General features: G+C 42.0%; 1 protein-coding gene across 1 annotated transcript; it reads left to right on the plus strand.

The window, feature by feature from the left end:
• The first annotated feature begins 8,023 nt into the window (after positions 1–8,023).
• LOC121870628 (aromatic-L-amino-acid decarboxylase-like) lies at positions 8,024–26,942 on the plus strand. The gene is made up of 15 exons (XM_042372488.1): positions 8,024–8,169; positions 17,276–17,775; positions 17,959–18,124; positions 18,317–18,387; positions 19,458–19,694; positions 20,642–20,741; positions 20,942–21,045; positions 21,424–21,491; positions 21,763–21,853; positions 22,128–22,321; positions 22,521–22,666; positions 23,065–23,144; positions 23,956–24,136; positions 24,391–24,463; positions 26,097–26,942. The coding sequence occupies exons 2-15, from the start codon at positions 17,500–17,502 to the stop codon at positions 26,266–26,268; spliced, it is 1,959 nt and encodes a 652-aa protein (XP_042228422.1). The 5' UTR covers positions 8,024–8,169; positions 17,276–17,499; the 3' UTR covers positions 26,269–26,942.
• The last annotated feature ends 551 nt before the right edge of the window (positions 26,943–27,493 follow it).

The raw sequence follows: 27,493 nt of genomic DNA on the forward strand, positions 1-27,493 counted from the left end.
TTGCTACTGACTGATTCTTTGACTGGTTGGTGGCTCTGTGTGGTGGCTCTCTACTATCTGACTGCTACACTGGTTGGAGGTTTTATGACTGACTGACTGACTGAGTGGTTTTGTTAATAGCCCAACCGCCAGACTGCCCAGGACTAACATTCCAAAAACCAGTTTGTTGTATGTTCGTTGCATAGGAGGAAAAGTAGGGTCTTTTTTCCAGCAGAGACCACAAGACAACACCCCCCCCCCCTCCTTCACTAAAACACAATCATCATCATCATCATCATCATCATCTTTCCAAACTTTATTCATTTATATTCTTTCCAGAATTTTAATGAGGCGGCGTAAAGGGAAGGGGAGTGTGTGGAAGAGGAATGAAGGAAGGAGAGTGCTAGGGAGACGAGTGTGTGGGAGAGGGTGATGGGAGGTTAGTATGTGTGGGAGAGGGTGATTGTAAGGGAGTATATAGGAAGGGATGATAGGAGTGGTATAAAAAGGCATTAAAATTACGTTAGTTTCAGTGTTTAATTTGTACCTCTTACCTTCAGATCATCATCTTCACTACTCACTCACTCTTGTGTTGTGTGGTGTAGCAGTTGATAGTGTGGTGTGTAGTGTGTGAAGGCAGTCAGGAACAGGAGAGATAGAGCACCTGAAGATTAACCACCTCCATCTTATTTCAGCTTTTAAGATTAACCATGCACCATAACGCTAAACTTAACCTAACCTAACGCTAAACTTAACTTACTTAACCTAACATAACCTTACCCCCCGGAGCGGCTTCAAAACATCTATACTCTGTGAATATTGAGGTCGACAATGTTTACACTTCACTCAAGTTGGAAACAGACTATATCGCTTACGGCGTTCAAACAACATTTAGACAATAGTCGACGTGACGCGGCTGATATACATAGAATCAAGTATTTTTTTTAACGTGTCATATTATATAGTGTAACGTATATAGTGTAACGTATTATATAATGTAACGTATTATATAGTGTAACGTATATAATGTAACGTATTATATAGTGTAATGTATATAATGTAAGGTATTATATAATGTAACGTATTATATTGTGTAGTGTATATAGTGTAATGTATTATATAGTGTGACGTATATAGTGTAACGTATTATATGACAACGCAAACCAATTTCCGTACCCGAACTCGGAGTCGGAACCGAATTTACATACTCAAACTGAGGATTTTGTTAAGTTACTTCACGTCAAAGATTTTACCGAGAAAATCGTTTAACTCTACCTTAAACAGTGAGATGTTTTGACCCATCTTGACCTGACGAGAACTGCTATTGACTTCACACCCACATTGTCATTTTAGTGAGCTGTTGTGTCATGTATAGTCCCCTTCACTAGTGCGTTTACAGGGGCTCATCAGGTTTTATGCAGTGTGGTAGCCCTGTGTATATTTACATTCGACAGAAGGAAAATCGTACAAGTAAACATATTAAGGAATCAAAGTAAAACAATACTAAAATAAATATCTCAAAGGCAATGATTTGTGGAATGATTATAAGACGAGACCCTGTAAACGCACTAGTGAAGGGGACTGTACTTCAATTATCATGTTGCTAGTATTGCTAGGAACGTATCTAGAGTATTTAATTATGCTAAAATACCATAAATTAGAATATGTTTGGATGATTATAATCTTAATTGACGCTTTTAATCCCGAACACCTTAATCCAGGCCTAAATCCATTCTCATTTTATCCAACTTTTTCATTTTTCATTTTCTTGAAGTTTTAGCCTCACTCAGCTCACTACTGGGGCCTGGTCTGGCTCTCAGTCTGTCCCTCGATAAGCCTTAGTTTGAGTTACTGAGTTCTTGATTTTTTTTCTGGAAATAAATTATAGTTTATCTGATTCCTAACAAGATACTTTGGATGATGTTGAAATGTGGCAATTAAAATAATCTATTACACAACTTGTATACTTCTTTCATCTTATGTAGCTTTTCATTACACTCATCCATAAGACTTAATGTACAGTCAGCCAAAGATGCACCGACCCCACCCTGGGTCTCGTGCTCGCCATTTTACTTGGCAATACTTGGTAAAGGAAGGCTGTATGGAAAGGTGGTTGTTTTGGGCTGTATCACTGTCAGGGTAATTATTAAACAAACCAACATTTGGAAACTTCTCATGACCTAAAATAACAATGAATAGTTTATTATTATAAAAATGTTACCTATGGTTTGTTTAATAATTATCCTGACAGTGATACAGCCCAAAACAACCACCTTTACATACAGTCTTCCTTTACCAAGTATTGTCAGGTAAAATGGCGAGCACGAGACCCAGGGTGGGGTCGGTGCATCTTTGGCTGACTGTACATAATTTTGTCTAATGCTGCTCAGTATTCTTTTACACCACTACTCTTAGGCTGCCCAGTATCCCTTTACACCACTACCCTGATGCTGCCCGGTATTATTTTTCATCACTACCCTTAGGCTGCTTTAAGAACATAAGAATGGAGGAAACTGCAGCGGGCCTATTGATCCATACTGGGCAGTCCCATTTACACCCAACCCCTATCGCTCATATATCCGTCCAACCTATGTTTGAAGCTATCCAGCGTAATCAAGTTAATGATGATGTTTGGTAGCTTGTTCCACTCGTCCACTACTCTATTTCCAAACCAATGTTTGCCTATTTCGCGCCTACGTCAAAATTTGTCTAATTTAAAACCATTGTTACGATTTCGCTCCTGGTTGGATAGTTGTTTAACCCTGACTTCCATTTATACACCTCTATCATATCGCTCCTCTTTCTACGTCTCTCGATGTAGTGCAAATTAAGATGCTTTAACCTGTCTCTGTACTCGAGGTTCCTAATGCCCGGGATTAGTCTTTTCATTCTCCTCTGAATTCTTTCTAGGGATTCTATATCCATTCTGTAGTACGGTGACAAGAATTGAACTGCGTAATCCAAGTGAGGTCTCACAAGCGCAAGATATAGTTTCAGGACGACCTCGCTAGTCTTGCAACAAACACTCCTTTGTATGAACCCAAGTACTTTGTTAGCCTTGTTTCGAGCAAATACACATTGTTTACTAGGTTTAAGATTCCTACTTATCATTACTCCTAATCTTTTTCACAGTCGGATTTCTCTATAACATCGTTGTTCATCTGGTACCTGGTTTCCCTGTTTACATCTCCACGACTAAGTACTTTACATTTGTCCACATTGAATTTCATCTACCATTTCAGACCATTCCCACACCTCACCGCTTGAATATATAAAGGGACATTTTTCTCTGCAAAAGTCACGTTAAACTGTCCATCTTACTTCACATATCCCTACTGCTCTACTTTTATTTATACACCACCCTACAAACATCAACATACTTCTCATCCTTACATACATACATACATACATACATACATACATACATACATACATACATACATACATACATACATACATACTCACATACATACATACAAACGATTTTTCTCCAGCTTTCCAGACTGCTATTTCATGCCCTCGGCTTTGTTTTGTTCGGACAGTACTTGGCTAAATCTCAGTGGCACGCTACACACAAGCACGGGTGACAAGACCTTGAGGTGATTCCAGATGAACAGGTATTAACGGTAGTGACTCCGAAATATAGTTAAATTTATCAATAACTTTGTATTAGTGCTCAACAATCGACATAGCTATAATTAATATCCGGACTATGAACAAAAATCGGTTTTTTGTTATTTCTGCTAAGGGACTGAGGTTCGGTCGTTGATTTTGGTGATGACGTCAATGGCCCTCAGGGTGTGGGGATTATACCGCCAGCTTCCAGGGACTTCCCTCCATAATCTTGACCCTGACTCTTGTCTCTCTGAGGGAAGACCATGAACAGAGAGCCGGCGAAGAAGGAAGAAACAGACGAGTAGCAATGAACAAAGAACGGGGAAGAAGGAAAGTAATTTAGGAAAACAATGAGACAAAAATAAAATCAGGAATATGAAAAATTGTGATGGGGAATAAATGAGTCATTGAAGTTAATAAACAAGAGAGAGAGAGAGAGAGAGAGAGAGAGAGAGAGAGAGAGAGAGAGAGAGAGAGAATAATGATTCTTGAGAAAAAAAAAAGAAGGGAAGCGACAGGAAACAGGCGTTAGTGACAAAAACAAGAATATTTACGAAAAAAAAACAACTATGCAATATTCTATCAACTTTTTCCCATTACAGATCTTGGACGTCAGTGTGTTGTGGCAACAAGTTCCAAGCTCACACATCATGACTAGAATAACAATGAACTAGTTTTCACGCTAGATCTCTCCCTTCCCTGTGACGTAGTGCCTGCGCTGGAGCCACTACCCTTAACGTGGTGTCTCCTCTTACATATTCCTTGGCGCGGTGTCTCCTCTTACATATTCCTTGGCGCGGTGTCTCCTCTTACATATTCCTTGGCGCGGTGTCTCCTCTTACGTATTCCTTGGCGCGGTGTCTCCTCTTACGTATTCCTTGGCGCGGTGTCTCCTCTTACGTATTCCTTGGCGCGGTGTCTCCTCTTCCTTGGCGCGGTGTCTCCTCTTACGTATTCCTTGGCGCGGTGTCTCCTCTTACGTATTCCTTGGCGCGGTGTCTCCTCTTACATATTCCTTGGCGCGGTGTCTCCTCTTACATATTCCTTGGCGCGGTGTCTCCTCTTACATATTCCTTGGCGCGGTGTCTCCTCTTACGTATTCCTTGGTAGTGTGTCACGGTGTCGCCAGGTTCCAAAACGTTTTATGTGGTAGAGGAAGAAACCTGGGGTGAAAAGTCGACTAGTGTTGAGATAATCCAGCCTTAAATGTGAAATAATGAGACACCCACCATGAAGGTTAGCTAAGCTTAGATTAGGTTAAGTTAGCGTAGGTTACAGCGAGATTAGGTTAGGTTAAGAACTAAATTCGGTAAGGCTAAACTAGATTAGGTTTGTTTAGATTAGGTTAGATTAGGTTTAGGTTAGGTTAGGTTAGATTAAGTTAAGTCTTCCATGTATGTTTCTGTGGTAGGACTTTAATTACATCATCTTAGGGTCAAATTTTTATCTTATTTAATAAAGTTAACAAAGTGTAAACAAATCAAAGAAAACGGAAGTTGCATATCGTGTGTGTGTGGGGGGGAAGGAGTGTGTGTGTGGGGGAGGAGGTGTGTGTGGGGGAAGGAGTGTGTGTGGGGGAAGAGTGTGTGTGTGTGTGGGTGTGGGGGAAGGAGGTGTGTGTGTGGGGGAAGGAGGTGTGTGTGGGGGGGGGGGGAGTGTGTGTGTGTGGGGAAGGAGGTGTGGGGAAGGAGTGTGTGTGTGGGGGAAGGAGGTGTGTGTGGGGGGGGGGAAGGAGTGTGTGTGTGGGGGGAAGGAGGTGTGTGTGGGGAAGGAGGTGTGTGGGGAAGGGAGTGTGTGTGTGGGGGAGGAGGTGTGGGGGGTGGGGGGAAGGAGGTGTGTGTGGGGGAAGGAGGTGTGTGGGGAAGGAGGTGTGGGGGAAGGAGGTGTGTGGGGGGAAGGAGGTGTGTGTGGGGGGAGGTGTGGGGAAGGAGGTGTGTGTGGGGGGAAGGAGTGTGTGGGTGGGGAGGAGTGTGTGGGGGGGTGGGGGGGAAGGAGTGTGTGTGGGGGGGGGGAAGGACGGCCGTTTCCTCTCATAAGTACATCATTGAAGGTAAAAAGTCTTCGGGTGTTTCCTTGCCAAGTTGATCTGACTTCAGTTCACAGTTTGGTAGCCACTCAGTCAACCAGTCAGTAACCCAAATAAACACTCAGTCAACCAGTCAGTAACCCAAATAACCAACCAGTCAACCAGTCAGTAAACCAGATAACCAACCAGTCAACCAGTCACTAAACCAAATAACCAACCAGTCAACCAGTCACTAAACCAGATAACCAATCAGTCAACCAGTCAATAAACCAAATAACCAACCAGTCAACCAGTCAATAAACCAAATAACCAACCAGTCAACCAGTCACTAAACCAAATAACCAACCAGTCAACCAGTCAATAAACCAGATAACCAACCAGTCAACCAGTCAGTAACCCAAATAACCAACCAGTCAACCAGTCAATAAACCAAATAACCAACCAGTCAACCAGTCACTAAACCAAATAACCAACCAGTCAACCAGTCACTAAACCAGATAACCAACCAGTCAACCAGTCAATAAACCAAATAACCAACCAGTCAACCAGTCAATAAACCAAATAACCAACCAGTCAACCAGTCAATAAACCAAATAACCAACCAGTCAACCAGTCAGTAACCCAAATAACCAACCAGTCAATCAGTCAGTGAGCCAAATAACCAACCAGTCAACCAGTCAGTGAGCCAAATAACCAACCAGTCAACCAGTCAGTAAACCAAATAACCAACCAATCAATAGCCCAGCTCACCACTCAGTCATTCAAAGTATGGGGTCAGTCACCCAGAAACAGCGTAATATCTTTCAGCTGAGGCATCGTAGCGCACCATTATAGCCTTACTAGGTGCCAACAGAGCTGCACTCGTCCACACCTTCCTCCTACACCTGTTGATCCTTTACCCCCACCCCCCCCCCTCCCGTCCACACGCCACCCTACGACCAAGTCTCCCTTTACGTGTATAATAATACGAGTAACAACAATAAAAATTTTAATAATAATAATAAAAACCAAGAACAACAACACTAATAATAATAATAATAATAATAATAATAATAATAATAATAATAATAATAATAATAATAATATAAAAACAGCAATAAAAATATTAATAATAGTAATAATGATAATAATAATAATAATACAAACAACAACAACAATAATAATAAAAACAACAACAACAATAATAATAAATAAACAACAACAACAATAATATATTAATATATATATTTTTTGTATTGGGCACTCCCCTACATCCTTGTGTAAGGCGAAGAGCAGAAGCGTTTACAGCGCCCAACAGAGAAGCATGCTAAGTTCATGCTTGCCTTTATGTCTCATGAGTTTAAGGGCGTAGAAGCCTGAAGAGTCAGTGGTTTATGTCATCAAGTTATTGGAAGCTCCAACAACTTGTCCCTGAATACGAATTCGCAAATTTCGATTTACACCAGGTACCTACTTTACTGCTAGGTGAACAGGGACTAATGGGGGCAAGGAAGTAAGTCCAAACAACTTCCACCGGCCCGGGAATCGAACCCGTGACATCTCGCTTGCGAGGCAAGAACGGTACCGCTTCTACCACCGGTCCCCCAAACAATAATAATAATAATAAATATACAACAATAATAATAATAAATAAACAACAACAATAATAATAATAATAATAACAATAACAATAACAACAACAATAATAATAACAATAACAATAACAACAATACTAATAATAATACTAATAATAATACGTAATAATAATAACAATAACAACAACAATACTACTACTAATAATAATAAAAACAATAACAACAATAACAACAACAATACTAATAATAACAATAACAATAACAATAATAACAACAACAACAACAATAATAATAATAATAATAATAATAATAATAATAACAACAATAACAACAACAATACTAACAACAACAACAATAATAATAATAATAATAATAATAATAATAATAATAATAATAATAATAATAATAATAATAATAATAATAATAATAATAATAATAATAATAATAATAATAATAATAATAATAATAATAATAACAACAACAACAACAACAACAATAACACCAATAATAATAATAATAATAATAATAATAATAATAATGACCACAGAGCGTGTGGTGATATATTTTGTAGCATAAATGTGTTGGTTAAAAGTACAACTATCATAACTACTCCTCTGGGTCGATAAAACAAAAAATCAATAAACTTAAGGCACACTTTACTCACTCGACCAAAAGTTTACCCATAATGAGGTGAAAAACAATTCGTGACGCACGAGTTCAGCTAGTGGGCATCCCAGTAGACTAAGTCAGCCAGCCAATCAGCTGGCCAGTCCGGCTCACACACCCAGTGAGAGACGGAAATGGCAGCTCTTATAAAGGGGCGCGTGGCGGTCTCTTCTCTCACTCTTGGCCGACGCGGCAAACAGTGGTCTCCCTCCGTTCGTACGCGTGTGTGTGTGCAACCGCTACGACCTTTCTAACTCTGCACCAGGACAATTTATTCTTAAAGAGCAACCATACGACAATATTCTACGTGTAAGTATTTAAAGTGTATTATATAATCACTTTGTTAATTAAGCGGCTGGAACTAAGTTCATAGAAGTCAAGGTTAAGGTCATGTAATGTTTGGCCAGTTGAGGTTGTTATAGTGCTGACTTATCACCCCACAACTTTACGTTTACTTTTCTTTGTAAAACTTTTATGTTAATATAAAGTAAATATTGTAGAAAATAACTTCTTCTTATAAAGCTTAATGATATGGACTAATTGCGATGGCAAATTCCATGTGTGTGTGTGTGTGTGTGTACTGTAGATATCAAGCGAGAAAAAAATTCTTCTTCACCCACAACCGGGCAAAATAGCAAATATTATGTGAAAAATTCCGACAGTCCCAGACCAATAACGAAAGACAATAAGCCATCAATCACGCAAGCAAATGTTATTGACCAGGGAAGGGAAACAGTTTGACTCCGATAAAGAGACACGGGCGGCCCACAACACTACAGACAGATATAACACAATCGGTGTCTGTTATTTTTAACTTATCTCTGAATCAATAAATGTCACCTGGAACTTCTAAACCTCGCTTCACTTACTAAACAAAAAATTCTATACTAGTCATTTAATAATATTCCATCTATCACAATCAAATGTAATATAACTAAGAACTAAGCAAAATAAAAAGGAAAAAATATTAAAAACATAATAATCGTTTAAAATTAAAAACTCAAACGACAAAAAAAATAAATAAATAAAAAATCAGGAAGCATCAGATGAGTATTGCTTACCCACGTACCGTACACTCCAGCCCTAACACACAGACGCTACTCGGTATTACTCAGCAGCAGCGAAGGTGAACTAGTCTAACTCTGAGTCAGAACACGGCCAGTCTAGGGTTCTAAACAGGGTTTCTTAATTTTAATGAATGGATGTTTATAGTTGCTGTTTGTAGTAACTCTCGTGTGTTGTAGTAACAGTGTTGTAGATAACAGTGATGTAGATGATAGTGTTGTAGTAACAGTGTTGTAGATAAGTGTTGTAATAACAGGTATCACTTGCAGGAGGTGTGTAATAGTCGCTCCAGGTTACGATAATTGCCACTCTCCTCCTCTGATGGGCAGTATTCACGAAGACACAATGAGAAACAACAACAAAATAATAACAAGAAACATTAATTTGTCTCTATTCATATACGTCGAAAGATACGTCAAGGTCAATTTTCTACCTTAACTAGTAATCAAGTCTCATACTTCTGCTGGAAACATTAAGTGAGGTAGCTTAGATATACGTTCCCACAGTGTAAACTTTGGAGAATCTTGGGTTAACACAACGCAAGCAGAGTTTACGCCCCTTCCACTCCCTTCTCCCACTCCAAGGTCCTTCGGGTGTGAATTATACGCACACACATACAGAACCTTCACCCACCTACACAGTTTCCAGAAGTGCCTCCTATTGCGAAAACGTAGCGTACATAAAGACCCGCCATGACCTGAACTATGTGACCCCAATTTTCCAGCATCCAGAAAAATTAGTGCGTCTCATCAACGCCTAATTCACGGACGGCACACACTGTCGCAAAGGTCGCATGTCACACTAACTCCCACTGAAACAGTATCAACTGCAGCCCCCAGCCGCGTCTCCTTCGGTGTATTCAGGTAGCTTCAGTGAGGATCTACTGAGACAGATGAGGGTCTTATAGTCATGAACTGTGAAGGTCTTATAGTAATGAACTGTGAGGGGTCTTATAGTCATGAACTGTGAGGGTCTTATAGTCATGAACTGTGAGGGGTCTTATAGTCATGAACTGTGAGGGGTCTTATAGTCATGAACTGTGAGGGTCTTATAGTCATGAACTGTGAGGGGTCTTATAGTCATGAACTGTGAGGGATAGTCTGTGAGGGTCTTATAGTCATGAACTGTGAGGGTCTTATAGTCATGAACCGTGAGGGTCTTATAGTCATGAACCGTGAGGGGTCTTATAGTCATGAACTGTGAGGGTCTTATGTCATGAACCGTGAGGGGTCTTATGAACCGTGAGGGGTCTATAGTCATGAACTGTGAGGGTCTTATAGTCATGAACCGTGAGGGGTCTTATAGTCATGAACTGTGATAGTCATGAACTGTGAGGGGTCTTATAGTCATGAACTGTGAGGGTCTTATAGTCATGAACTGTGAGGGTCTTATAGTCATGAACCGTGAGGGGTCTTATAGTCATGAACCGTGAGGGGTCTTATAGTCATGAACTGAGGGGTCTTATAGTCATGAACCGTGAGGGGTCTTATAGTCATGAACTGTAAGGGGTCTTATAGTCATGAACTGTGAGGGTCATGAGCTCTGATGAACCTCACCCATAAGAGCCAGACAGACAAACAGACAGACAACGTTTTCGCCACTGTTGACATACACTTAGATTGCGAAGACACTATCAACGTTGAGTCTTGCCTGTGATGTGTTTGTGTGTGGAGCGTCACCTGTGGTCGCTTGTTCTTCGCTTTACGTGTGTACACAATGTTGTAAGAGAAATGTGTATTGCATATGTAACATTTATACTCATTCACATAATTTTACATATATTACATTAATATTCGTGTAACTGACAGACTGGTAAGATACTTAACAGGTGGAAGTATTTATGTTGAATGTAAAACAAACTTAATTCGTAGTTGAGAATAGAATTAATACAAAACTTCTGTTACCGTAAGGGATTTAGCGAAAATAACCGAGACGTTTTGAGTAACAGCGGTGAAGTAATGAATGTTCTCGAGACAACATTACAATTGACTCAGGAGCTGTAAGCAGTGTTAGCAAGACCCTTCACCTGTGTTAAAAGCTGCAAGTTTTGTTTAACCTTTTAAAAGGTTTTCTCTCGTCCGCGTTCTATTATATTCACGAACAGGTACTAAAACAACATTACGTGACGTTTAGGCAAGAAAAAAAACGAACAATTGTGATTTCTAATTTACCTTCACCAAAGTTTCATTAATAGATAACACAACAATTACGACTTATGTTTCTCGTCTCAAGAATTTATATCAGATAAATTTCATGAGGTAACACGTGACATCATGGGCTTGACTTTCAATCCGCTAACAATTGAACTTTAGGAAGCAAATAATGTCCAGGTAAAAACAAGCTGACTGGGTAATAAAGGTGAGATAATTCAAACACCAGCAGGTATTGATCAGCTGAGTGGTGGTGGTGGTGGTAGATGACGTCGTCTAGTTCATGAATTATTTGTTTAATTTTAGTGGGCCGTGGCAGCTACCCCCACACCTGACACACGAGTCCCCTCCACACACACAGGAGAAAGACGAGTTATTTCAGGATCCTGTCTGGGCTGCTGGGGTACACGAGTGGATCATCTCCTGGCTGTGTGGTGAGGGAGAGTAGCGTAAAACACCACAAAACGTCAATCATTTTAGGAAATTTTCGGATTGTATTGTTTAGCATTTTAAAGGTATGCTGACAGTAAACTCTAATGCTTGGTATCTATTCCCTTTGTAGTTTTGTAGGTATATACGTCTTAAAGGTACTGTACCGTCTACTTTCATACTGTAGTCAACTAAAAACTACAAAAGTATTAATATTACCCGAACTTCTATTATCGCTGTATTCCTCCCTTACCTCACCCCCCCCCCTTACTCCTCACCTACCCGCTCTCAACCACCTGTTGCTTCACCTGCACCACCTATCACCCCCTCCCCTCACTTCACTGCCTCCCTCTTTCATCTACACTACTAATTTATCATACTTCCCTCATTTTCCTGTTTATCTTCCCATTCTTCGTCTCCTTCTTTCCTCCCTATCTCCCTCTCCTACTTTCCACTCACCACCATTATTACCATCATCACCAATACCACACTACCACCAACATCACACTACCATCAACACCATCACACCACCACTACCACCATCACACCACCCTTACCAACAGCAATACCACCATCACAGCACCACCACACGCTACCCTTCAGGCCTCGGGGTAACAGTGGTGCCAACGGTATAATTCTACTCGGAACTTTAAGTCTAGCTGGATATGTTTGGCCGCTAATCACTCTGTAACAGTAGACCGAAGAGGTGTAGTGTGTGGGTGTTGAGAAGTTGGCGCGCGTGGTGGTGGTGGTGAGAGTGGTGATAACAATATGCTTGTAATGGTGGTGGTGGTGATGACATGGTGATATAGATTGTAATGGTGAAAATTGTGATGATATTTAGCGCTGTGATGGTGGTAATGATGGTAGTGGTGGTAATGTTGGTAGTGGTGGTAATGTTGGTAGTGGTGGTAGTAATGGCAGCCGGGTGTGATGTAACATAGCACTATGCCAAGGTTAACTTGATGGCCCTTGTTACCTCTCAACCATCTGACGACCGCTAGGCTTAACAGCACCACTGAGAGGAAAACCAGCGCCCGCTTCCTCCCCTCAACAAGCACAGCGCCGGCACAAACCTAAAAGACGACCACGGCTCCTTCAGCTTGATAAGATTTATAGTTGTTGGGCCGGAAAAGGGAAAAGTTTATCCGTGCGGAGAGAGGAGAGCGCTCGAGACCATCTCCCCCCGCCCCACACCTACCGGATGATTCTCGCGGCTGTTGAGGAAGGCGAGGAAGTGGATCGGTGGGAGGAAGGGGCGGGTGTTAGGAACGTGGCGAAACCTCCGAAACCCGGGAGGAAGGTTACTAAATACTACACCGGGGAAGGACGGAAGGGCACCCACATCCAAGCGAAGGTCATGATAGATCGACCTTCTGTATTTATCTGTTGCGTTACGTCCACCACTCATAGTACTCTGACTCTGATACTACAGTAAATCAAAGATGGAATAAACATTCATTCACATATAGAAAAGTCTCTCGTGAGATTCTCCTTTTCACCCACATTCATAACTTGATTTATAAGAGACACAATGCGGTGAAACTGTCGGTAAACTCTCAGAATACGGCAACAGATGGCAACTTGTAAGAGACCGTGGCGATGAAATCTTGCTCTTATACGATCCATCTTGGTTGCATTAGAAGAGACTTATGGAATATATACGAGGCATTGTAGGTGGAGGTCACACTGCGAGGCAATGACCTTACCTGAGGCTGGGGGGAGGATGGGGGCAGGTGTTTGTCTAAGGACTGTGAGGTGGAGGACAGGCTGGGGAGGTGGAGGACAGGCTGGAGAGGTGGAGGACAGGCTGGGGAGGTGGAGGACAGGCTGGGGAGGTGGAGGACAGGCTGGAGAGGTGGAGGACAGGCTGGGGAGGTGGAGGACAGGCTGGAGAGGTGGAGGACAGGCTGGGAGGTGGAGGACAGGCTGGGGAGGACAGGCTGGAGGTGGACAGGCTGGGGAGGTGGAGGACAGGCTGGGAGGTGGAGGACGGACTAGGGGAGGTGGAGGACAGGCTGGGGAGGTGGAGGACGGACTAGGGGAGGTGGAGGACAGGCTGGGGAGGTGGAGGACGGACTAGGGGAGGTGGAGGACAGGCTGGGGAGGTGGAGGACGGGGGAGGAGGACAAGGTGGAGGGGGACGGCCTGGCTCTGACAGACTCATTAAAGAGAGGCGAGAGCGGACCTGGCCACTGGCAGCAGATCACAACGACATCAACCCACACTTCCCCGGTCTTCTGCCTCACCCCCCCTCCCACAACCATCGTCTGACTCTCCCTACTACAGACCTCCGCCCCCTACCCATCTTCTCCATTCTCCCTACCACTCCTCTCCCCATCCCACCTTTCCCTACGAACCTAATACCTCCACTGAACAGGACCTCACCCACACCTACACTGAACAGGACCTCACCCACACCTACACTGAACAGGACCTCACCCACACCTACACCTGAACAGAACAGGACCTCACCCACACCTACACTGAACAGGACCTCACCCACACCTACACTGAACAGGACCTCACCCACACCTACACTGAACAGGACCTCACCCTCACCTACACTGAACAGGACCTCACCCACACCTACACTGAATACTCCTCACTACACCCACTACACTCGGTCTCTCGTACAATACTACTATTTTTCCAGGTAAAATATTGATCGTGAGACCATACCTGACAATCAAAGGTCTGTCTGTCTCGCTCTGCCGCGCCTCCGTCACCTTACTTCATTTCGTTTTATTAATTAGTGACGAAAATTACAGGTACAGAAGTTCACACACAGGTAAGTTTTTTTTTTTACTGATACAGGTATATGTTTAGGTATGGAACAAGTACATATACAAGTTAAGGTACATATTAAAGTATAGGTGTGGATAATATTACAGATACAAGCACAAATCTCAATAAAAGAGCTACACTATTTTCCAGAGGTTAAATTAATCAGAGGTTTAATCTACACGTTATACTTTACATAATTCATTAAGTAAATCCACATATTAATTTTACTCATATCAGAAAAACGAAAATATTACCCAAGTGTCCAAATACAGCTGAGGTTTGGATCACTAGCCATCAGCTGTTTACTGCCAGTGATGTCATTATGGTAACGATCCTATACGCCCCCGGGGTAATGACGTCATACCTACGAGCCTACCTGGTAAATGTAGGGTTGATGACGTCATGTTTACCGTCGCACCCGGGTGAGCCTGGGGGGCTGTGTACTGATTGTCAGGAAAAGTATAATTTATAATTTAGGTGAATATTTCAAGCCCCGGAGATCAGATGTATCGTGTGAGAAACAAGATAATTTTTTAGTTGGTAATTAGTGTCAAGTGGCTCTCTCTCTCTCTATGATGTACCAACCTAACCTAACCAAAGACTGTTCTTATGTCTACACCAACACTTGACTTACACTCAGCTAAACTCACCAGACCAGACACTCGGCGAGGACCAATCATCACACATCAAACCCGCATACGAGTGGATTATGCTTCTATGCCTATCGGCGGTCTTGTTATCCTCTGTTAATTAAAAAAAATCGGTGAAATTCCTGGAGAAGTGGTGGTGGTGGTAGTGGTAGTGAAGTGAGTGGTGGTGGTGGTGGTAGTGGTAGTGGTAGTGGTAGTGGTGGTGGTGGTGGTGGTGGTGGTAGTGGTAGTGATGAGGTTAAGTGGTGATGAAATGCCCGGCCTGGCCCTACATTTATATCTCACCCTGCACGCCTGGCCTCACCCACCACGCCCAACCTCACCCTCCACGCCCAACCTCACCCTTCCCCCCACCCCTCCATGCCCGACCTCACCCTTCCCCCCACGCCAAAGTTTCTGGCATCCACGAAATTTTGTCAGATGGAGAAAAAAAAATCACAAAATATCTATACATGTTAGAGCTGTTATCACCGTCTGCTGAACACAATGATAGAACTGACTCTATCCTCTATGACTAAACATGATTTATCCCCAGTAATGTTATATGTTAATTCATGTTATATTTACATTACAACTAGTGTGTAAAGCAAAAAAAAAAATATGTCCGGTGTTTATGAGATTAATCCCGAAAAAGTCATTAGTGAGGTATTATATTTATGACTGTGTAAATATGCATATCAAATACACACACACAGACACACGTACACAGACACACGTACACAGAGACACGCAGACACACCTAAATTATGTCTCTTAATGGTCCAACAATTTTCGCTATAAATATCTAGAGTATGAATCCTCCTACACATGCTCTCTCTCCCCCTCTCATTTTCTCCCCTCTCTCCCTCTCCCACCCTCCCTCTCTCTCTTTCTTTCCCTCTCCCATCCTTCCCCTCTCTCTCTCTTAAGAAAAAAAGCCGCGGACCTCAGTGGGAGATGGAAATGTGAGCTGCGTTTTACCACAATGAAAATCAATTTAGAGGCAGTGAAAGATTCCAGAAGTCCTCTATTACATTCTCTTCCTCCGCCCACACCCACACCACCCAGCCTCACACCCACACCCCCACCACCCAGCCTCACACCCACCCACTCAATACATCACCAAAATGCACAAAGTCACCTAACCTAACCAACAGATCCATTCATCCTTTTATCCAGTTCCCCAAGTCACACACACACACACACACACACACGCACACACACACACACACACACACACACACACACACATAAAAGGTAGAGCGTCACATCAAAAAGTGGAGGCGGCGGCAAGAAAAATGTCCAATAGAGCCAACACCAGATTTAAGCCATTGGGGGTGTGTAGGCGATTTGATGAGGTGGGTGGGAATGGAGGTCGGGAGTCCATATCTTATACAGGAGTGAGAATTCCTGAGGGCTGAGAATTCCCGGCACGCGTCTCATTGTTGGAGGCAGCCACACGGAGGGATATGACGGGGGGGAGGAGGAGGAAGTGGGGGAAGAGAGAGGCGTCGCTTCTTCTTCCCCCCTTCCCCCGACTTACATAGAGGCAATGACGCTCCATTTTCAATATCTACCCAGAAGACCTAATCCCTTACCCCTCTTACCCTACCCTGCCACTTCACACACTAAATAAGGGCTACAGGAGGTCACTGGATGGTAGAAGCCTCAAGTGCCTGGAGTCCTCTTGGTCTTGGAGGTACTTGGTGCAAAGAGCATCACATAACTTTGTTTTTGCATAATTGTCAATTTTTTTTTATACTTTTTCGAAAATTTCAAAATACGAGAAACATTCACGGACGGACAAACAGGGGATAAATATTCCTTTACTGCCATCTGAGTCCCAAGACTTGGCGGCGAGGGATAAAAAGTGGATTACGGTGAAGAATGTCATATATTGTCTGGTATGTTAAGCTTGACCTCGGGAGGACATTCTACCCTACTGACCCTCTTCCTCCTCTCTCCTCCTGACACCCCCCCCCAACCCTGTATTCTCCTTATATAACCCTATTCCCGTACCTACTCTTCACCCACCCACACACCCCCCTTCTTACTACTCCTCACCCGTCCTCCCACTCTCCCAGCTCAGGGTACACTCTCCCCCCCCCCCTCCTACCATCAGGGATAGTCAGCATTCCCACACGAAGATGGCGCTACGTGTCTGTCTCGACTTGTCTCTTGTCCATCCACTTATTTTCCATGGCGTTGGTGGTAATAACTTCGGCCAATTATCCGGCTACAACTCCCTCAGGATTTTCTAAAACAGATTTTTTTGTTATTAAATTTGTATATAATAACTAATATGTCTATGACGTTAGTAAAGCCAATAATAATTATCTTAATTTCTCCCAACAGGTAAAAGGAAATATCGTGTTTTGTACCGCAACAACGAAGACCACGAGGGCATATACAAGCCGCTGTTGAACAAGTGATACAGACTCACATACCTACATCTCTCATCACAGAAAATCATAGTATTTATAACTTCAACAACAATAAACAGAAGCATCTCTACCACAGCAAATACCATCGTCACTACCACCATCATACCTACATCAGCAACCACCACTACCACCAGCATGATCCCTGCACCACTACTCCCCACCACCACCAACAACAACGACACCACCACCAGCAAGACGGAGACAGAAGGTATGGATTCAGAAGAGTTCCGGAAGCGGGGGAAGGAGATGGTGGACTACATCGCCGACTATCTAGACACCATCGAGAACAGGCGGGTCACTCCAGCCATCGAGCCCGGTTACCTCAAGGACCTGGTACCCCTAGAGGCCCCACAACGACCAGAACAGTGGGATGACATCATGAAAGACGTCGAGGACAAGATCATGCCAGGGGTAAGCTCTTAACACATAATACACCACCACATATATATATATACTGTATATTACCAGTACCAAACACATGGACTCCCAATCATATATAATGTAGCTAGAGTTAATATTAGCATCATTCATATACAATAGTTAAGAGTAGTTATCTCACATTTATTTCAATTAGTTCTTGTGTTCCTCCGTCAGGTTACTCACTGGCAGCACCCAAGGTTCCACGCGTACTTCCCCTCAGGCAACTCTTACCCCAGCATCCTCGGGGACATGCTGAGTGACGGTCTCGGCTGCATTGGTTTCTCATGGGCCGCGAGTCCTGCCTGCACCGAGTTGGAGACCATCGTCCTAGACTGGCTGGGTAAGTCGTCCATCACTTCACCTCCTCTACTTGTTCTTCATAAACTTTCTATAATCGCTTCGTATAACACACCTAAAGTCATTTCTTAAGCCATTACCTCTTGGAGAAAAAAAAGTGTATTTTGATATAATTTTGTAACTTTAGTGTTTATGAGTCAACAGGAATTATAACACACGTCTCTGTACCCTACAGGCAAGATGGTGGGTCTCCCAGAAGAATTCCTCTCCTTCAGCGAGAACAGCAAGGGCGGAGGAGTCATACAGGTGAGGGTCAAGTCTTTTTACGGAATCCGGAGAATATCATTTCTCCATATAATAGGTCATAGTTTTTCTTCGCCTTTTTATTAAGAGAACTCGGTAGACGAAGAGGGCGTTACAGGATCACATAGTGCTAAGGAATATGAAATATTTGCGTTACAGTATCACATAGTGCGAAGGAATATGAAATATTTGCAGACATACTTTATCAATCCTCCCAAGAGCACATTCACAACTTATCACAGGACCAACAGTCCCCTTCTTATCAATAAGAAGCCCCGTGAGTGTCTCCCCCTGCCCATCAAAGTCTCCCTCCCCCATCCATCAGAGGTCCACAACTCCCTACCCCCATTGGTACTCTACTAGCCGCACTGGCTGCTGTGAATGGCAAAGTTTATAAGCGAGAGGGACTCCCTCTCTCTCTCTTTCGCTCGTGCGCGCCAACACATAAGAAATCGATGTGGCCATTACCAGCCAACAATGGCCGGTCTCACGCTGAACTTTGGCGACAACCGCGACTTATAACTCAGCCACGTGAAAGCTGTGCCAGGTGGGGGAGGAAGTACAGGTGAGTGAGCGTCACCAAGATATATTATCGTCTTGAGAGTTAATCGAGGCGACTCAGAGCATCAGAGGAGCGATTTGTGTTAAAGTTGGAGGGTGATAATCCCCTTATACTCCTGCGCCATGTTCTCCTCACCCAGTACTTTATTGTGTATCTTGTTACTGATGACTTTTGTCAGCACCAGAAAAACTTGCAACATGTGAGCCACGTTGACACCTCTTGTCATAGGACTTCACTTGGTGGCGGGTGATGGCTGAAGGTGTGATGTGTGTAGCCATCACACCACTGATCAGTGATGCCATGATGATAGTCTTCAAAATAAATGGTGCAACTTGACGTCACATCGTACGGCATCAGTTATCCCAACTTTTGCCAAATTTCTGGAACAAAACTGCCCTATATTTGTCATCATTTACTATGTCGTTATCTCAACTAGTGTACACCTTGTAAAGAATAATGATGTACTGTGCATGACCGCCGTATTAAACTGGATAATGTTGTTACTTGACAGGGCTCGGCGTCTGAGTGTGTGCTTGTGTCGCTCCTGGCCGCCCGCGCCCACACCATCCGTCAGCTGAAGAAGCAACACCCGTTTGTGGAGGAGGGCGTCCTGCTCTCAAAGATGATGGCTTACTGTAGCAAGGAGGCACATTCATGTGTCGAGAAGGCCGCCATGATGGCCTTCGTCAGGCTAAGGATCCTGGAACCCGATGAGAACCAGAGCCTGAGAGGCTCCACCCTCCAGCAGGTAAGAACCCCTTCCCTTCACCTGTCCAGCCTTATGTTGGCTAATTTCCACATTGAAAACAGTGACAGAACAGGTACAAGTGTATGTCAGTTTACATGTACAGCGAAAGTATAGAAAACAGTCACAGATAAAAGTACAGGTAAAGGTTGGTACAATTACCTGTACAGCTACAAACACAGACACAGATACTTGTGTAAATACAAACATATTCCAAAATGACATACATAAACATTATTTAAGAATAATGTACATAATTAAGTCGCATTACTGTTTCAACACAACATCTTCCACTGCTTAATGACCTTCTACAGGATCTGGAAAATTAGTTGGAAAAAAAATCACTCACTGCTCACATACAACTACACTCATTTAATCTTAAGTTTTCTTCGGGATATCAAACACACATTCATTCTTTTTCATAGCTAAAGTTTTCTTATAAATCTCTTGGTAGTTTCAACACTTTCAGCCAAGACTCGGGAACCCAATAAGGTCTCCCAGATACTACTCTTAGATAGTTCCTGCTGTACAAGTTACTCCTTCTTGCAGCAACAGACAGAGTAACTTAGGATATCGGCGGTAAACCAATAAACATGAATGAAACGCAATTTGTGTTTCGGGGGAGACAGAAACACGGAAGATAAAGTTACTATACCCAGCCCGGAGGTGGATCACTAGAGAAGTACTTTTACCTCACTAACTTACAAACTCACTTACAAAACACTTTTTCAGTTCTTTAATCTTATACAAAACATCCTATCGTCTTTACAGCTCGTTTCTTTACAACATTCGCCAATGTTCTTGAACTTAATGGTACAAGTTAATTTTAGTTTGTCTTAGATTTTTACCATATATTATTACCCCTATATACCCTTACCCCTCCCCTTGGCACCCTCTACACCTGACGTGACTTAACGCCCCCCCCTTCCCCTTGTGCTTCTCCCCTACAGGTAATGGAGGAGGACCGTGCCATGGGTCTCATCCCCTTCTACGTCGAGACAACCTTGGGCACCACCTCGTGCTGCTCCTTCGATAACGTAGCTGAGATCGGTATGTCCTCTAAAATGTTTATTCTTCTATGTTATGATTCTGCCTTCAAAATACTATATACGGTACACCTGTTATATAGCACCTCTACGCCTTTATACCGTATATAAATATTCCCTTTGTATTTATAATATTTTTGTAAGCCAAGAATCTCTACAAATTCATAAGATAATTTTTTGACGAGTGTTGTTTTGGTGTTGTAGGTCCCGTGTGTGCAGAGTACGGGGCGTGGCTGCATGTTGACGGTGCTTACGGTGGCAACTCCTTCATCTGTCCCGAGCTGAGAGGACCTATGAAGGGTATTGAGGTGAGTTACTATACCTTCACACACACACACACACACACACACACACACACACACACACACACACACACACACACACACATACATTACTGAAGCATCATGATCATATATAGCCAATCTTTAGCAATCTAGCATTTACCAATCAATCTCTATCTATCTATCTACCTCAACAAAGATGATTTGGTATACGAAAACCAGTTTAACTCGTAATTATTCTAACATAAGTAAACACAAAATATTGCTTTATTCCACTTAAGGTTAATAAGATAGCCATAATATTCAAGAATGTTAAAGTTATCAAATTGTGAGCGAAGAGCACCCACACAAAGACAAACTTCAATTTCATAAACCAAATTAATAACTTGTTTCTGTATCCTGCAGTACGCCTCCTCCTTCAACTTCAACCCCAACAAGTTTATGCTGACCAACTTCGACTGTTCACTCATGTGGTAAGTAGACGACTGCCTCATGTGTCGCCTCTGTCAGGGACGATTAGAGTATCATCAAAACTTATACTAAATTGAGGTTTATCCGCAGTAAAAGTAACCTGTTTTGGGGGGATCTTTTGTCACGTAAAGAATAATTTTGTTTGCCTTGTATTGTTGTCTTAGAAACAGTTCACCTGGTGCCCAATGGTTCACCTTTCCTTCTGTTTATCCACTGTAATATCGCCATCATATGTATAGTTCCCTTGGTAACTAGTGTGTGTTTGTGCCACAGGGTGAAGGACAGGTTCCGACTGACGCAGGCGCTGGTGGTGGACCCACTCTACCTACAGCACTCCTTCTCCGATAAATCCATCGACTACAGGGTGAGTTACAGTTACAAACAGTCTTTCTCTCTCTTTGTATTTTCTCTCGTCGTTTGTTACTACTAAACAGCCTCGACACAACAAACTCAGTGAAGACGTTGGTAACACGGGCAGTTTATGGAGCAACACATGATTCACTTTTACTTTCCTTATGAGAATTTGTTGGTCACTTTAAATGTTCAAAACGTACAGTTACTTTTTTTTAATCTGATTGGATAGTTTTTTATTGCCGTTGTATAGTTGTGTTAATAATGTGTGTTTGTTGTGTGTGCAGCACTGGGGCATCCCTCTCAGTCGACGATTCCGAGCCCTCAAGCTGTGGTTCGTGATCCGCTCCTTTGGGGTTGAAGGTCTACAGCGGTACATCCGTGAGCACTGCCGCCTCGCCAAGAAATTTGAGGCTCATGTCAAGAAGGAGCCTAGGTTCGAGGTGGCCAGCCCTGTACACCTCGGTCTCGTCTGCTTCAGGTGAGTTCTCGCACTTGCTTGTAATAGGGATTTTCCGTTGTGAACCTCAGATGTGTAGGATTGTTTTCACTAACAAAGGTTCCTTCGTCGCCATTTTCAGTGTTTCTCATGTGATGCAATAACATATATTAAATTCCAACAAGCCATTTTATAAAATACTAGAGCAACTTAAACTAACTGTGCCTGTGTGTGGCCACAGACTGCGGGGATCTAACGAAATCAACCAGAAGTTGCTGTCGACGATCAACGCGTCGGGGAAGCTGCACATGGTCCCCGCCTCCCTCAACGACAGATACGTCATCCGCTTCTGTGTCTGCAGACAGACTGCGACTGACGCCGATATTGGTGAGTTCCTGTTCACACTTTCTCTTTGACATTACGAGTATACAAAATCCGGACCAATCTTTAAGAGCATGAAATAATGTCTTCCTGATACTCAGTCAATACAAACAAATTGCTGCTTAGAAGAAGTGGAACTTAAGACTCAAGACTCCCAGTACCTAATAAGCATAATTGTCAAAGTTCCAGTCTGAAACTTTTTAAAAACCAAACTTTGGTCAGCGTTTGAACTTTAAGGAACAGACGTATTTGAGTTTAGGTCCAATCAACAACTGTCTGGTGTTCTTTATGCTGGCACTGATACACCTCCCAGTGACCACAACACACATCAAAGCTAATAAATAACACCTAATCTATTGATCATATAAACAAGGAACATGAAGTACTGTATCTCTCCTCCACAGACTACGCCTGGAACGTGATCACAGAGTTCGCTACAAACATCCAGGACATCAAGACACCAGAGATTGTCAACAAGAATCAGGTAGGCTCCATCATGCCAGTGTTTACATCATACTGTAGTTCAGTTCTCCCACACTATTGTATTTTTTTTCATTCTGGTTACGTATGTCTCGTAATTGCTCGAGTCTTTCAGAGTGGTGAGGCTTCGACTTGTAGTTGTTGTTTTGTTTTTTACGGGAATTAGCCCACCCGGGCACAGGTCATTGACCCACATCAGGGCCTGGGAGGGGAAGGGGGGGGGGGAGCGAAAATATAATAATAATAACAATAATAACAATAACAATAATAACAATAATAATAATAATAATAATAATAATAATAATAATAATAATAATAATAATAATAATAATAATAATAATAATAATAAGTAAACACAAAAATGAACAAAATAAATCAAGAGAGAGAAACGAAATACAAGATGTATGTTGTGTTGTCAGAGTAAGAGAAACAATTGAGACCCTGCAATTGTGTGTAAATGAGGCAAAAAGTCAGATCAGCAACCTGGGACTTGGTCACAATTTTCGTGATGCCATATGGCAGTAGGGTCTACCATTAGAAAACACATTATGCTTCCAATATCTTCCCAGGCGGTAGTACCTCCCTGTTTGGTATCTAATACATCATTTTAGGCAGACTTTTTAACGTAAGACTTAAAAAAATTAAGAAACAGTGAAAAGTAATGTAAAATTTGATTTCCACTTTGAATTTGCAAGAAATGTATCACCATATTCTTACACTATAACGACTATGGCCACACTGACGAGTCAATTTTATGCGTAAGACAAACAAATAAGTAGACAACGTTTATTCATTATAATATTTTCATTTTCCAGTTGGAGGCGACAAAGGAAGAGAAGGAGGAAGCGGAGAAAGAAGCAGAGGAGAACACCGAGGATGTATTCAAAATGCTGGACTGCAAGAACAAGAAGAGCCTCGAGTTTAAGCGCTCCTTCTTCGTCCGTATGGTGTCTGACCCCAAGATCTACAACCCGAAGATCGTCAGGGGTCTCCCAGGTGAGTCCTTCATCTTGGCTACTCCGTGGTAGTTTAAAGCTCCTAATAATCTCCGATGTTGAATATTCCTTCGTATCAACACCAATCTTCCAATAACCAATAGTACTCAAATGCTCTCCACTTTAGCAGTAAATAAAAACAAATAAAAAAATAATATAAACCAGAAGTATATTTTGCTTGGTGTAATCTCTGGATATCTCAAGCACACTCCCCCCATCACCAGCGGTCAACTAACCTCAGTGTTTGTGTTACAGCCGCCAGAGACAGACGCCACACGTATACCGACTCGTCGGAGGAGAACAACGTCCCAGTTAGCTCGCCTACCATGTAAGTTTACCATTCCTGGCTGCTTGTGGCACTCACTACGGCATGTGTGCTTAGTAACACGTCTGGGCTGGTCAGTTAGCTTGTGTTGTTGCTTTTTAGTCGAGTAAGAAACATAAGAACTTTTTTATGGGATTAGCCCACCGGGGCACAGGTCAATGACCCACATCAGGGCCTGGGGGTCGAACAAATAATAATAATAATTGTTAACGCTCATAGGAGCGTTATTGGTTTGTTGCTGGAGAAATAAACCCTCAACGTTGACGCGTACCATATAATTCGGTCAAAACCTGTTAAAGAACATTTCTCATATAACAAATGCTGTTATCTCAGGACACATATTATGAAATACAATCAATATACAGTACATAGCCTGTTAACATCTTAAATATAACTCGCAAGTTATAACTATTGATACAGGAGACAATTGGTATAATATGATCAAATTGCAGTACACAAATATACTTATTAAAGTTATTTAGAGTTTCTTAGCAGATTCTAATACTTCACGATCACTCACGTTTTAAGGTCTAGTGGTCTGAACCAACGTGTTGTCTGTCCTGTAGAAATCAGTAGACTACCCTCGAGGGCAATCTCAGCCCGGAGGCGAGGGCCATATGTTTTCGTATTGAAACACCTCAGCAGATTGGTCAGTAAATTCGTTGTCAACACTATATCTCTTATCTCATCTCATCCCCTCTCTCTCTCTCTCTCGCCTAGTTTATCTTATTATGGTTATCCCTCTCTTTCTCTCTCTTCTAGCTTATCTTACTGTGGCGGTAACAATAATAATAATAATAATAATAATAATAATAATAATAATAATAACAATAATAATAATAATAATAATAATTGTAAACAAATATTAAATAAAAATTAATATAATATATAATACATAATATAATATAATAAATAAATGCAAAAATTAAAAAATTCATGAGTGGGAGACGGTATATGTACCCCCTGTATGTTGTGTTGTCAAAGTAAGAGAAACAATTGAGACCCTGCAATTGTGTGTAAATGAGGTAGAAAGTTAGATCAGCAACCTGGAACTTGGTCACAATTTTTGTGATGCCATATGGCAGCAGGGTCTACCATTAGACAACACATTATGCTTCCAATATCTTCACAGGCGGTAGTACCTCCCTGTTTGGAAGTTGCCTACTACACTTGAGGACTTCAGCCATTAATATTGTCATAGTTATTAGTACCAGTCACAGATTATATTGTGTACTCATTACCCAGCTATATACTGTACGTTTACTTTACCAGCCCAGACTACTACTACAGTAAACTTTATTTTAACCTTAAGTTAATTTATATCATTGAAGTCTAATTAAAAGTTTCTTATAATTTTCTTTCGTTATTTCGTATTATAACAGTTACTGTAATTATATTCTTATTTTTCTCAGACAAGTCATTTAAATGAAACTGAAGATTTATGTAACATTAATGTTGTGATGTTTATAATTTAGTAGATACTTTAAGCTTAGTGTAGGAGCGAGGCTCCCAGTGCTCTAGTACCTCAGCATCGGGAGAGTCTGAGCATGATGCTCCAAAATCTTTAGTTTATTTTTATAAGTTGCAATGTTGTTGTTGTGTCCGTGTTGTTGACGTGTTGCATGCCCCACCACAGTGACAGCGATATCGTGACGGAGCTCCTGCGGCAGACCAACCTTAAAGAGGTCTTCACCGACTCCGAGGATAAATTCAAGTTCATCACCAAGACCACCAGCGACCTCTCCGAGCGCTTCCTAGCTTGCAAACCCATGAACCATATCAGGCGTGGAGGCGAGGTCGGCCAGTGAGACAGCCGAGGTCATGCAGGTCATACATAACGTAACACTGAGCGATGGGGTGAAGCTTAGCATTACGTGATGATACAATGATCAAATTCACCTCTGTTAACAGTATTAAGTGTGTACCCGTGACAAGACATTATCAGGCACACTAAAGTAAAGCTATGCACTAGTGATGTCGTATGATGACCGATACGATGTTGAACGAAAACAAACACGTGGCAAACATCCTGCTGGTGGCCACTGTATATGACCACAGTGTGTAATATGACACTATAACACGCCTCTTACACGTTAGGAAACTTTATACACCTACTTTATGCCTCACATCAGAAAGGATCTCTTGTCTCCCGATATATCATGGTGGGTCTTCCTATAAGACTCCCAACACACATTTTTACTCATATACCTTTCAGGTCATATCATATTTATCCTCATCTTTACATTTAAACTATTCTCATACCTATGTTAGATGCCCCTCCGCGCGTCACAGCTGTGATATCCTCTTAGCTAAGCTATACACAGAAAGCTCTCCGCCTGTTTCCTGTCATCTCTCGTGGTGGTGGAAACTCAATCTTCACTTGTGTGTAACTTGTGAACTATTTTTACATTTCTTGTTCGTTGTAAATAATATGTTACAACTTTTTTCTAAATAAATGAAGACCATTTTACATGCGTACATATTCACCGCCATTTATTACACCTAAATAATGTGTATAAAACATCTTTTAAAAACGAAACTTTTGACAATCTCACGACTGCCCTAGAAAATATTGACATACTGTAATGCCATAAAAAGTGTTGATGTAAGTATCACCGAACAGCAACCTGGAGACAACATTGATCATGAAGTACTGTTAATATGTATACAAAGTCTCTTAATGGAGGAAGACGTCAAATACTCTGTACAATTACACGAGAAAATATAACATGATTTAATGAACTAATAACTAGGAAGGTGAGGTAGCATTATGGGTGACGTCATTAACAAATTGAGGGCATTGAGTGACGTCATTAACAAATAGAGGGCATTGAGTGACGTCATTAAGAAATAAAGGGCATTGAGTGACGTCATTAACAAATAGAGGACTGCTTTGAGTGACGTCATTAACAAAGAGGGCATTGAGTGACGTCATTAACAAATAGAGTGCATTTAGTGACCATTAACAAATAGAGGACTGCTTTGAGTTGCATTATTATAAGATGGAAAAGTATTTCGAGCGAAGTCATTAAC

Source organism: Homarus americanus, unplaced genomic scaffold, assembly GCF_018991925.1.
Source record: "Homarus americanus isolate GMGI-L3 unplaced genomic scaffold, GMGI_Hamer_2.0 scaffold56333, whole genome shotgun sequence".
NCBI lineage: Eukaryota > Metazoa > Arthropoda > Malacostraca > Decapoda > Nephropidae > Homarus > Homarus americanus.